This window comes from Cnephaeus nilssonii, assembly GCF_951640355.1.
Source record: "Cnephaeus nilssonii genome assembly, chromosome: 2".
NCBI classification, from domain to species: Eukaryota; Metazoa; Chordata; class Mammalia; order Chiroptera; family Vespertilionidae; genus Cnephaeus; species Cnephaeus nilssonii.
Genome location: NC_137073.1, coordinates 39,108,557 through 39,121,011, shown reverse-complemented (window position 1 = coordinate 39,121,011; position 12,455 = coordinate 39,108,557). Strand labels below are relative to the sequence as shown.

The window sequence follows — 12,455 nt, the reverse complement described above, 5'->3', positions numbered from 1 at the left end:
CTCTGCTCCCTGCTGTGTTGCTGGAGATTACACTGAATCCAGGGCTTTAGGACCATCTCCCCCCCCCCCCCCCCCCGCCGTGACTTACAAAAATAATCCTATATAATAAAAGCCTAATATGCAAATTGACCACAGAGCAGAACGACTGGTAGAACAACCAGTCACTATGATGTGCACTGACCACCAGGGGGCAGACGCTCAATGCAGAAGCTACCCCCAGCCAAGAGACCCCAGGCCAGCCAAGGCAGAAGCCAGCGGGTCCCCCGACACCCTGATCGCCCTGCCAGTCGCCCTGCAGAGGGAGGCGACTGGTGGCAATGAGGGGAGGAGTGGAGGGCAGGGCCGGCAAGTGAGTGGTGCCAGCAAGGGCCCCCCGATTGCCCCATCAGTCACCCCACAGGTTGGCCCTGATCTCCGGCCAGGCCTAGGGATTCTACCCGTGCACGAATTTCGTGCACCAGGCCTCTAGTTATAAATAAAGCATTTGGAAAAAAATCCCCAATCCTCACCTCCCTAGCTTTACATCCCATTATTCAGAGTAACTGATGTGTGTGAAAACACTCCCTTTCAATTCAGCTAAACCTCTGATTCACAGGGAACAGCTTTTAAATTGTTCATACAATTCTTATCAGTCAGCAGGGTTTGCGTCAAGGAAACAGAAATACGAAAACCTAATCACTCCGCCTGTGAACAATCACCGTGTCTACCGGATTGGAGGAAGGACGGGTCCTGGGAAGCCTTTCCTCCAGATTTCCACCACTTCCTGGCTGTTTCATTTTAATCACGACATTGTTCAGCTGATCTATGGCTTCATGCGTTTCCCGGGCAAGGCTGGGTGTTCCTGATACACGTCTTAGGAAACGCAGATACTCCCATCACCAGAAACTGATGTTGCAAGCACGCTATTTGCACAGAGGAAGATGGAATTCCTTGGCTACCTGCTCAGTCAGATGTGCAATCATGGCTGCAGGCTGGAGTCAAGGCGCACGGCTTTGGGAAACAAGCCATGGTATTTTTATTGGTTTGTTCTATTTTACCCTTAAAAAAGAACGGTATCAGAGTTCAACTTAGAGAGAAATGAGGAAAACTAAAAATGAGCGGGAAGGAGACTATAAAACCGCCCAGGCTGGCCATTCAGGGAATCCTTTTATGGTTAGTGGGTGTCTGTTGACTGCATTTGACCAGGTCATTATTCTTGGGGATAATTCATCTCACAAACGGACACATCACCAGCAGAAAATAGGTAGCCTTCACGAGAGGCGTGCTAGCTGTGCCAGCTGTGCAGAGAGGAAACACATGGGTTATATCTGCTCTTCCTTCTTGCTATGTACAGTTTGAATGTTTTCCTTCCAAGCTTTACCTCACTGGACGCAGACCTTATGAGATTTATATTAGCTGGACTGTAGAGAAAATTTACCCACGTCTAGAGAAAACCAGATGATCCAGATGTAGCTTTTGGGTTGAAACTAGCTCTTGTTACACTGGCTTATTTAACGACAAGAAAATATTTAGGGCAATGACTTTACCAAAAGAGACTAAAAAGATGTAGTCTGGCCATGTAGGTAGGCAGGTAACTAGACACACACTCACACAAACACGCACACGCAATCATCTTGAGGTATAAATCATATACCACACAAAGTACCCTTTTTTTTTGTTTGTTACTTCCCATCCCAGGATGTCTTTCCATTGACTTTTAGAAACAGTGGAAGGGAGGGAGGGAGGAAGGGAGGGAAGGAGAGAGAGAGAGAGAGAGAGAGAGAGAGAGAGAGAGAGAGAGAGAGAGAAAGGAACATGGATGTGAGAGAGACACAATTGGTTGCCTTCCACACCCCCCCCCCCACTGGGGGCTGGGGATTGAACCTGCAACCCAGGTATGTGCCCTTGACTGGGAATCGAACCCAAGACCCTTTGGTGCATGGGGACACTATAACCATTGAGCAACATGGGCCAGGGCATACAAGGTAGTCTTTTAAGTGCAGAGCACATTTTTTTCCCCTCACAAGAACTTTAGCCTTGGACCTTCAGCCTTAGAGAGCCTCAGAGAGACCAAGGATATCAGGGAGAGAGAGCTCCTAGCTCATCTTCCTTCATACTGCAGCTCAGAGAAACTGAGCCACCTCACCCACACGGTCAGTGGTAAGTGGGGAGGTGATGCTCAATTTGGATGTACTAATAAAAACCAGCCCATTGCCCTACCCGGTCTGGCTCAGTAGACAGTGCCTTGGCCCATGGACTGAAGTGTCCTGTGTTCAGTTCTGGTCATGGGCATGTACCTCGGTTCAGGCTCGATCCCCAGCCCCAGTCAGGGTACATGTGGGAGACAAACAATTGATGTGTCTCTCTCACATAAGTGTTTCTCTCTCTGTCTCTCCCCTTCCCTTCTACCTCTAAAAATCAATGGAAAAATATCCTCGGGTGAGGATTAACAACAACAATAACAACAAAAACCAGCTCATTGATTCGCCACTAGGAATAGAAACTCACTCTTTTGTGGGGAGGGAGAGGAAAGATTCTATGTAGCAGCCCATGTTTAGGTACCAGCCCTGGGTTCCCAACCTGTTAAAAATGAACTTCCAACTGCTGGCTGCAGAGAGTTCAGGAAAGGAAGTGAAGGGGAAGTGTCTTTGGAATAGTGGTGTTAAAGAGGATCAAGGGACAGGGTCAGTGGGGGAGGTAGGAGGGGGGGAAGGGGAGATAAATGGTGATGGAAGGAGGCTTGACTTGGGGTGGTGAACACACAATACAATATACAGAATTGTACATCTGAAACCTGTATAATTTTATTAATCAATGTCACCCCAATAAATTAAATAAAAAAAGGAACAAAACAACAACAAAAAAAAAGAGGATAAAGGGCTATGTTGAATGAGGACTGAGTTACTGAAGAGTGGGAGTCTGAGGTGTTAAAGTAATTCCGACCAATGTTAACGTCTGGGTGCTGACAAACAAAATTTATAAATGACTTTTCCAACTGCTTCCTCTAGCAACAGGAGCTGTTATTACCACATCGATTTTAAAATTAAATGTTATGGAATTTTCTTGCTTTAATGAGAAGGCAGACCTGACTGGTAAATAAAGTAACGATTAAAGCAATTAAAAGAGTGAAAATGAGAAACAAAGTAACAACCGTTAATGCTTCACCCAAATTGGCAGGTTTTGATGATTTACTTAAAAGATTCATGTTTATCTGGAGGTAAACGTACTGCGGAGCAATGGTCACTATGATAAACCCTTCCTTTGGTAAGGGGGAAAGTCAATTAGTAATGTCATCTGCTTAAAAGTCTGCCTGCACCTGGTTCTCATTTGTCCTCCAGCTGAGAAACCAAAGACAACTTCTTTTTATTGCTTGTGGTCAAACAGCAAGTTCATCTCGCCATGGGATGATCAAACGGCCAGCCTCCCCCGGCTTGAGAAGGTTTGCCTTTCACTTTCAACTTGTTCAATCATCATTAACTCTGAAAAATGTCACATTCCATTTGTGCAATGAAAATTTCACCACCCGAGACCGTTTGGGTGAAGTTTTTGTAGGCAAAGCCCTAAATCTTGAAGAGCACCTCACACATTCTCAAGGTCATTTGCCTTGTTTCCTCATTTAATGGCAGCTGCCTAACATTCTGGAGTCTGTCTGTGTCCCGACAGGCATCTGTGTGTGGATAGGTTTCCTTCTCTGGGAGTCAGTGGGTTCACTGGGTGATACAACACGGGTGTAATATGTGAAAACTAAGTTGTGTGCACGTGCGTGTACACACACACACACACACACACTCCTTTGTTATATATCACCCCAATACCCTGTGGGGTTTTTCCCAAGCAAAAGCAAAGTCTTCTTTACTGGGAGGTACTAGTAAAGAAGGCCACTGGATGCAGCCCACGGAAGCAGGGTTTTCTGACTGTGGGGAGCCAGCTTGCCCGGGGAAGCTGCCATATCAACTTGGGGAAGTTCCCAAAAGTTTCTAGAGAGGGGAAATAGGCTTCTTTTTCAGTTTTGCCATTGGGCTTGAGAAATCTTCATCTCCTTTGTTTATTATTTAATTATATTTTCCCCGTCTGCAGAGAAGTTCTGACATGTAAATCCCAGTGAATGTGGCAGAGGGCCAAATCCCTGATGGGCACGCTATAAATATGAATTTCTGAAAGTGGTTGTCAAGCAGCAAGACAGCTAAATTAAGAGGTCACTTGATCCAGAGTCTTAAAAAAAAGCATAGAGTTTATTGGGGCAAGTCAAATAAATTTGTGCCATTTGGCAAGCAAGCCATAGCTAAAACAGGCCTCAGTTACAGGCCCTGATTAAAATTTCAAGGTCAAACCCAAGAGCACACATATGCAGAGCTCTCCAGAGCCTTGAGTGCCAAGGCGCTAACACACTGTTTTAAATAGTCCTCCAGAAGGGCTTCTTGATTTCCAGCTTTAGTTTAATGCCAAAGTTGCACTGGGCCAGCTGTTAAAGTAAGGAGAAGGTTACTAGCATGTCTGGGTTATAGGCACATTGTCTTGGGTCTCTTTCATAATGTGTTAGAATATTTATTGTTGCCAAGAGCCAGTTTTTAATTGGCTGGTAGAAATCGAGGGTAGGAGAGAGGGAAAAATTAGTCCAATGATATTTTCCAATTCCCCCAGCTCATACAAGACCAGACCCTTGGTCTAAAGAAGACTCATGTGGCTCCTAAAACATAAAAGAGAATGTCCGCCATTTTAACAGCTGGGTTGATAACACCACCTTTTAAGAAAAGAGATTCTAATACTAGGTTATTAATTGAAAAAAAAAACTTGTATAAATTTCCTGGGAAAGATAAAAAAAAATTCAAACACTTGTATACCCAGTATTCTTCTAAGTGCTTTATAAACATTAACTCATTTAATCAATGGGTGTACATAGCACTTCCAAGAGGTGAAGTAACTTACCTAAGGTCACGGAACTATTCAAGCCACTATGCAGCAATACTTTTTCATGAAGACCTCTCAGAATACACCCATTGATCAGTTCCTTCAAGGCGGGCAGATGGGGTGCAAAGAGAAAAGTGACCTGTTTGCTCTACTTCACAGGGATAGAAAAATGGAGATCAGGTCTCTAAACTTCCCCCCCTCATCACCCTGATTTCTTCTGTCTCCACCTCAGGGAGGTCAACTTTCTACTGTTGCTCCTGAATGAGCTAGTGAGCTATCTCCGTCTGTGTCACCTACACATGCACACACTCTCACACACACTCACGCAAAGCTATTTCCGTGCTTCAGTGAAACTGCACAAGGTTTGTGATCTGGGCATAAAAGCAGACATCATTTGCTCATTAGAGCTAAGTTTTCAGGACGTGCCCCAATTACTGACCTCCACTAATGGCCTGGGTTTGCGCTCGACTGCAAACCTGAAGTGGCAGAGTTCACAGTAGCTGGTGTTTGAGGATGACAGCCAGTGCTCCAGGCAGCTCCGATGAATTGTCCCCAAGGTCCCCGTACATTCACATGGAGAGAGCAAGTCCTCTTGGCTGCTGCCCTCGTGGCAGATCCTGCACATCGGCCGGTCATTGAAGGGGCTGCAAGAGAGGAGGGGCACCTGCTGGTCACTGGGCTAGAAACCACAGCCACGGGGATGGTCCTCTGGCCCAGGGTCCTTCACCCCTCCCCAGTGGCAGCTGCTCCGAAAACCACCTGCTTTAAAACCCTAGATCTAGTCGATTTGGCTCAGTGGATAGAGTGTCGGCCCGAGGACTGAAGGGTTCCAGGTCCGATTCCAGTCAAGGGCACATACCTTGGTTGCAGGCTCATACGGAAAGCAACCCATCGATGTGTCTCTCTCACATCGGTGTTTCTCTGTTTCTCTCCCTCCCTTCCATTCTCTTTAAAAAGAAATGGGCAAGGATTAACAAAAACAAAACCCTAGATCGACACTTGTACTTGGCAGTGGGGCCAGTGCCATGGTCCTTGAGCATCTACTGTTGCTAATACAAAGAAATGGGGAGTGGCCCAGGGCCAAAAATGGGTGAAAACAAGCAGCATGCTATTTTTGCCTTGGGTACAGATGTAATTCAGGCAAGCACCAATTAAAAAATAAAAACCATCCCTCGCCATTAAGGACAGAAATTGCTTTGAAATGACTACCAATTGTAATTTCTGGACAAACTGCATTTTTAAAACCTGGCCAGGACACTGGAATACCCAGAGGTTCCTTTCATTTCTGCTTTCAATGGGGTGGGAGGCTGAGAAGAGGGGAAGTAAACTGACTGCCAACCCAAAGCTGCCCCAGAAGGGCTGTCTGAGCCACAGCACAAAGCAGAGTAGCAGGACTTTCCTGGGATGCTCTCTGGGATGCTAAGGACACTAAGCTGAAAGCGAGTAATGAGAGGACACCTTTTACCGAGGTGGCCTCTGTCTAGAGCTCTGCCTTTAACCTTTTGCACTCGGATGTCGAGTGTGACTCGACACGGTTAGCATCAGTAGCAGCTCGTATGTTGAATGTTTCCAAAAAAATCCAAACAAATAAGTTTTTATGAAAAGAAACTCCATTTTTTTTATTCTACTGCCGCACTTTGTAAAATCTGGGGTATTTAAAAAATTAAATCCTGAGTAGAATAAAGGAATCGAGAAAAAAGCAAGCGAGTACAAAGGGTTAATTTGAAAAAATCACCCCTGCATGTTTTGTGGAGGCACCTGGTATAGTGGTTTGTGTGGCAGGCTCTGGTGTCTAGTGGCCTGGGCGTGAATACCAGCTTGTTACTTATGAGCAGGCTAGCTTTGGACAAGTAACATCACCTCTCTGTACTTTAGTTTCCTCATCTCTAAAATGGGTACAGAGAATGGTGCCTTCCTCATATGGCGATTGTGAGGATGAGAAAAGGTAATTCAGATGAGAAGCTTAGAATCGGGACCAGCATATCTACACTAATAAAAAAGGAAGATGCAAATTGACTGTACCTTTGTGACACCCACCAGCCAATCAGGAGTGAGTATGCAAATTAACCCAACAAAGATGGTGGGTTAATTTGCATATGTAGGCACCACCCCAGCAGCTCCAGGCCTCTGGGCAGCGTGGGAAGGCGGAAAGGCGGCTCCGGGCCGGAGCCAAGGCAGAAAGGCAGCTCCAGCCAGAGCCAAGGTGGTGCCGGCAGCCAGGGGAAGGAAGGCCCATTCTTGCATGAATCTTCGTGCATCGGGCCTCTAGTAGTAAATGCTGAGTTAATGCCGTTTTCACTTGTAGACAAATTCAGGTCAGGGAAATCAAATAATGGCCATAAACCAGCAGCCATTGGAAGGGTCAAGTGAAGATGACCTTACTTCTCAGTGGATACTGTGTCCTGTATCCACTAAGAGGACTATCTCTTTCTGATTGACATGTTTTTATATTGCTCAAAGTCTCCTTTATTGGGCATTAGATTTTAAAGTTATGTCACCATTGTATGTGCCAACCTGAGGACCAACCTCTTTACCCACTCTCCCCTGCCTCTTCCTGTCTCCCACAGATGAGAGTGGCCCAGGCTCATGGCCACCACTCTCTGACCCCATCTTTGGTCCAAATGGAAACAGTCATAGACACACTGCTGTTTCCGACAGGCCTTTCCAGGGATGATTCTGGGAATGAGTGAAGGCTAAAAGGGGATTAAAAGAGAAAAGGACCTCCTTCTCACTTGCCCAAAAGACTCACTCATGCTCAGGGGCAGGACAATAAAGTTTAAAGAGTTGACTTTTTCTCTCTCATTATTAATGGCCTCCTTTATTCACATTGAGCCACTTGCATGTAAAATTCTAAAGCCTTCTCATTTACATTACTACGTGGTGGGAGAACACAACAATTACACACACACACACACACACACACACACACACACACACACACACACCAGGGCTCACAAGTCTCATCATTTTAGTGCTGCAGCCTGTTGTTCCCAATCAACCGAAGTGTCTGATGCCTGCAAGGGTGACAGGTACACATCAGCTATCTGTCTCAGTTCACAGATGAGCAATGATGCTCACTGCCTCATTGTATTCCAAGTCCTAACAATTGTTTAGAAGCTTTTCAAGAGGTAGAAAAATATATATGACTTCCTTCCCCTCCATGACTTCCCTTTGCCATAGCAGCACAAATTGAAAGTACATGGACAATGTTTATGACATGCATGGGTGTGTGAGTCCATGTCTGGCGGACACCACGTCCAGGCTGAAGGCAACAGGAAATGTGGCAGTGGCCCAGTGGTGCTGCAGGTACATGCTCAGATCTGTGGACCTGTATCTGCACTGGAAGGGTTGGCTAAATTGCTCAGACCAAGGTATGTGGTCCAGATGTGAGTGACAGACTCACATTTCAGGGTTAGAAGAGTCAGCGCTGATATCAGGAGGCAAGTCCAGTGCGGATATACATGTTACACCCATAAGTAAAAGTCCCACTTACCCATTTTGAAAGAAAGCTGGAGAAGCCAGGGTGTACTTATTGGCCAGGCAGCCTGTAGCTGCCAATCGGTCACTGGGTAGCAACAGCACAAGAAGAGACCTCCAGGGACAAAGTATTGGCCTGGATAAGCCATTTCTGGGCTGTTGAAAGCCTTTAGCTTTGCTTTGGTTCATCACTCAGGGGAGACAAGTGTGGGGGTTTTAACAATAGTAAACTTCATAGGGCAGGGTGTGTATGAAGGATTATGGGGGGGGGGGGCGCCTATGAGGAACAAAGGAGGGAGCAATAGAAGAGGTCCCCAAGTGGGGATGTGCCAGAGAAGAGACATGCCCAGGAAGTGGCCCCAGTAAGTGCTCCTATCAGGCAGTGCTGATTGGCATGCACACCAGGAGTATCACTTCAAAGGTTTTGCCCACAAATCCAATTACTTTGGCTCAGTCACCTGAAATCAGTGCCTCCTTCATTCTATTCTAACATAGGGTTATCTTTGTCACTGCCTGGAGACAATGAGTGTAATTACTGTTGCAATGTCAAAATAAATGTAAAGCAAAGGACTCTGTCTTGTGGGATCCTTCCCTGCCCAGCTCTCTGCAAGTGTGTCTTTAAGCGAAAAACGTGAATTTTAGCTTTATACCCTATTGCTATAGAAACAAAACTTGTGTAGCCTCCCCTCCCTCCCCCTCCCCCCTACCACCTCTCACCTGACACAAAGACCTGAGCACTAATTACATTCCCTTTCCTTCCCATCTGACAAAGAGTCCTTCGGATCAATTACACGTTCATTTTTTTAAATGTTAATTGTGGTACTACCTCTGGGTGGCAAGAGTCCGCACTACTGTTGACAGCAGCTGCCCGTCCTTGGCCGAAACTTGCATGACATACTGCGGCTGCCCATTCACTAGGCTGCCACAATCCTCCACAGTCTTCACCAGGGGCACGGCGGAGCTGGTGCAGTCTGGCAGCACTTCTGGCAGGTGACTGCAGCGGCTGGTTGTCATGGCAACAGACAGCAATTACTCTGCTAATGGCTTCCGCATTCATACAGGATTTCCATCTAAGAGAGATCAGAAAACAGTTTACTTGGGCAGGGTGGTTAATAGGAAATGGAGAATTACAGGCTACCAACATCATCGTGTCATTATTTAATATAAATAACAGGGGTAGCCCAGACGTGGCTCATTATCTTGTTACCATTTAATATGCACGCACGCACACACAGAATTCACAAGAAACAGTGGAGGTGGCTCTGAACAAGACAGCGAGCATGTCAGCGTACATAAACATTAGGATCCCTGCTCTGGGAGAGAGGAGGGAGTGATGGCTCCAAAGCCAGATCGGAAGAGAATGATAAGCAGCTCTCCCGCTCTGCACCAGAGAAGCAATAAGTCTTTGTTGACACTCTCTAAAAGTTACTAGAATCATTATTACTGATGGCAACTATTTTTTTCTTGGAAGCAATTTATTCCCCACGCAGCTTCATTCTGAGATACTAAGATTAATAAAGAGAGAGAGAGAGAGAGAGAGAGAGAGAGAGAATAAAAAGAAATCTGGCCAACTAGCACCTTGTAGGGCAATATTTGCCAAACATGAATCATTCAATTAATGTACAACCATTCTGACTTTTGCTATATCTGTGCTTATAATACAACTAGAGGCCCTGTGCACAAAAATCGTGCACTGGAAGGGGGAGGGGGAGTCCCTCAGCCTGGCCTGCACCCTCTCGCAGTCTGGGACCCCTCAAGGTATGTCCACCTGCCAGCTTAGGCCTAAGTTGGCAGTCCCCTGGGGATCGGGCCTAAGTTGGCAGTCAGACATCCCTCTCACAGTCCCCTCACTCCTTACCTCCTGCCTGCAGCGGAGGCAGGAGAGGCTCCCGCCACCACCACTGTGCTCGCCAGCTGTGAGTCCAGCTTCTGGCTGAGCGGCACTCCCACTATGGGAGTGCACTGGCCACCAGGGGGCAGCTCCTGCATTGAGCATCTGCCCCCTGGTGGTCAGTGCACGTCATAGCAACCAGTCCTTCTGTTCAGTCTATTTGCATATTAGGGTTTTATTATATAGGATTATCTACTTACATCTTAAAAATTAACCTCCCTTAAAAACTTAACCTATTTTCTTTAGTCTTAAGTAAAGTTATTAATAAGATGAGCAGTTGGATGATCTTATTACATTTTTTTTCCTAATAGAATTACAATAAATACACTAGTATTGAGTTTTGTTTATTTATGTACTACCTAAAATCTATGGACACTGCATTGTCATAAAGGAACACACAGGAGAATGGAGGAAACTGATGAGTGAGATTTCTACTGCCTATTAAAAATAATCCATTCTTACCCTAGCCAGTTTGGCTCAGTGGCTAGAGCATCAGCCCACAGATTGAAGGGTCCTGGGTTAGATTCTGGTCAAGGGCACATACCTAAGTTGTAGGTTCCCCAGCCCTGGTCAGGGTGCATGTAGGAGGCAACCAATCAATATGTCTCTCTCACATTGATGTTTCTGTCTTTCCCTCTCCCTTCCACTCTAAAAAATCAATGGAAAAATATCCTCAGGTGAGAATTAACAACAAAAAAACAAAACAAAACAAAACAAAAAAAACACTCACACAAAAAATACCCTCACAATAATAATCCATTCTTAGTGACAGCCTTACCTCCCTGACACATAGTCTATCATGCAAACTTTTAGGAATTCTGTTTCTGATCTGTGTGGCATGGGCTTGAACTTGACCTCAAGTTCAAGGCAGTGAGGCCCACTGGAGTGAGGAACCCCACTACATTCAATATTAAATCTGCATGTGATGTGTAAGAAATAGAGGGCTTTCTAGTGGAATTATTTACGTCGAAGGACGAGATGACATAGTTTTCCGGTCCATACAGGCCATTTCTGCTCAGCCTGCTCCCCTCAACTTTCTGAGCCTGACACGACCTAGACAGAGGCAGGGTTGGTTGGCAGATGGAGTTCATGGTCAATAACCAGTCTGGATGGTCAAGGCCCCAAGTCTAAATGAATCTTTCCCCTGAACCCTAAGAGAATTTTTGAAGTTCCTGAAAAGGTTGTTTGCTCCCAGATATATGTCTCTACTTATTACACTTTACTTGACTCCTACAAGTCTGGAAAACAGGATCTTCCCAATTTCTAAAAAAATGTGCATCAACTGGACATTCTTAGGATGAGAACGCAGTGTTTCCAGATGAACTGAGCTGACACTGTTCCTCCCAACAAGCACGTGTCAAGCAGGCCTGGCCACCAGAGACAAGGGATGGGAATGGAATCCCTTCCTTGCTGCGGAGGTGTCTGGCTCAGCACGCGCCCTTTCCTGTGCTCCTTGGCTGCCGTGAGTCCTCCCAGGGTCTGCGGTCTGGCCTCTCCAGGAGCCTTTAGGAACCTCGCAGTGGAGACAGGGCTGTGAACACAAACTCTATTCCGAGGCCCGAGACGGGGGAAGAGGCAGGGCTACCATTGTCATGACCCTGGTGGGCTTCTCAACCACCAGGTACTTACTGAGCATTCAAAGAACATAACTAAACAATCAGCTAGTATTGTTTTGCTTTTTAAACAGGAGGTGTTGCTTTTATTTATTTATTTTTTTAGCATCAGAAAACCAGGAAGTATATGTGATGGAAAGTACAGAAAAGCACAAAGTAAACAATAAAACTAACTCATAACCCCACCACTCAGATAATCACAGTACACTTTTTGGGTGGCTGTCTTTTTAATTTTTGGCAGAATTGGCAGTTTGGAGTGGATTTGCAGCTGGGGCCAGATAATGTGTTTTTTATTTTATTTTAACTGAGTTATGGTAGCTCTCAGGCCACAGAAAAAAAGGATGTTCAAAGATGGTCTTCTAAAACTATGTCTAATCCTACTTCCTTCACTTGCCCTTATAAAACCCCATTGACATGATTTTAAATTCTCATGACGCTTCACAGTCACAGAGTGTAACTTCCTGGCACAGCTCTCTTGCTTCACAAGGCAGCCATAGATTAAGAGCCAGTGGTGTCTTGGCAGGAAAAGCAGACACAGTGACCTTCTTGCCGCATGGAATCATTATGTCTGGGTGCACTTTGAGAGT

The 12,455-nt window shown here is 45.7% G+C and overlaps 1 protein-coding gene across 2 annotated transcripts in view; it reads right to left on the bottom strand.

Annotated features, from left to right (window-relative positions):
* The window catches only part of MARCHF3 (membrane associated ring-CH-type finger 3), a 144,970-nt gene that overhangs the window by 31,435 nt on the left and 101,080 nt on the right, over window positions 1–12,455 (bottom strand). For both annotated transcript variants that reach the window (XM_079779584.1, XM_079779585.1), the window contains exons 2-3: window positions 9,191–9,434; window positions 5,327–5,531 (exon numbers count right to left, since the gene is read on the bottom strand). In XM_079779584.1, coding sequence (XP_079635710.1) covers window positions 5,327–5,531; window positions 9,191–9,378 — 393 coding nt within the window. In that variant the 5' untranslated portion in view covers window positions 9,379–9,434. The remainder of the gene's footprint in view (window positions 1–5,326; window positions 5,532–9,190; window positions 9,435–12,455) is intronic.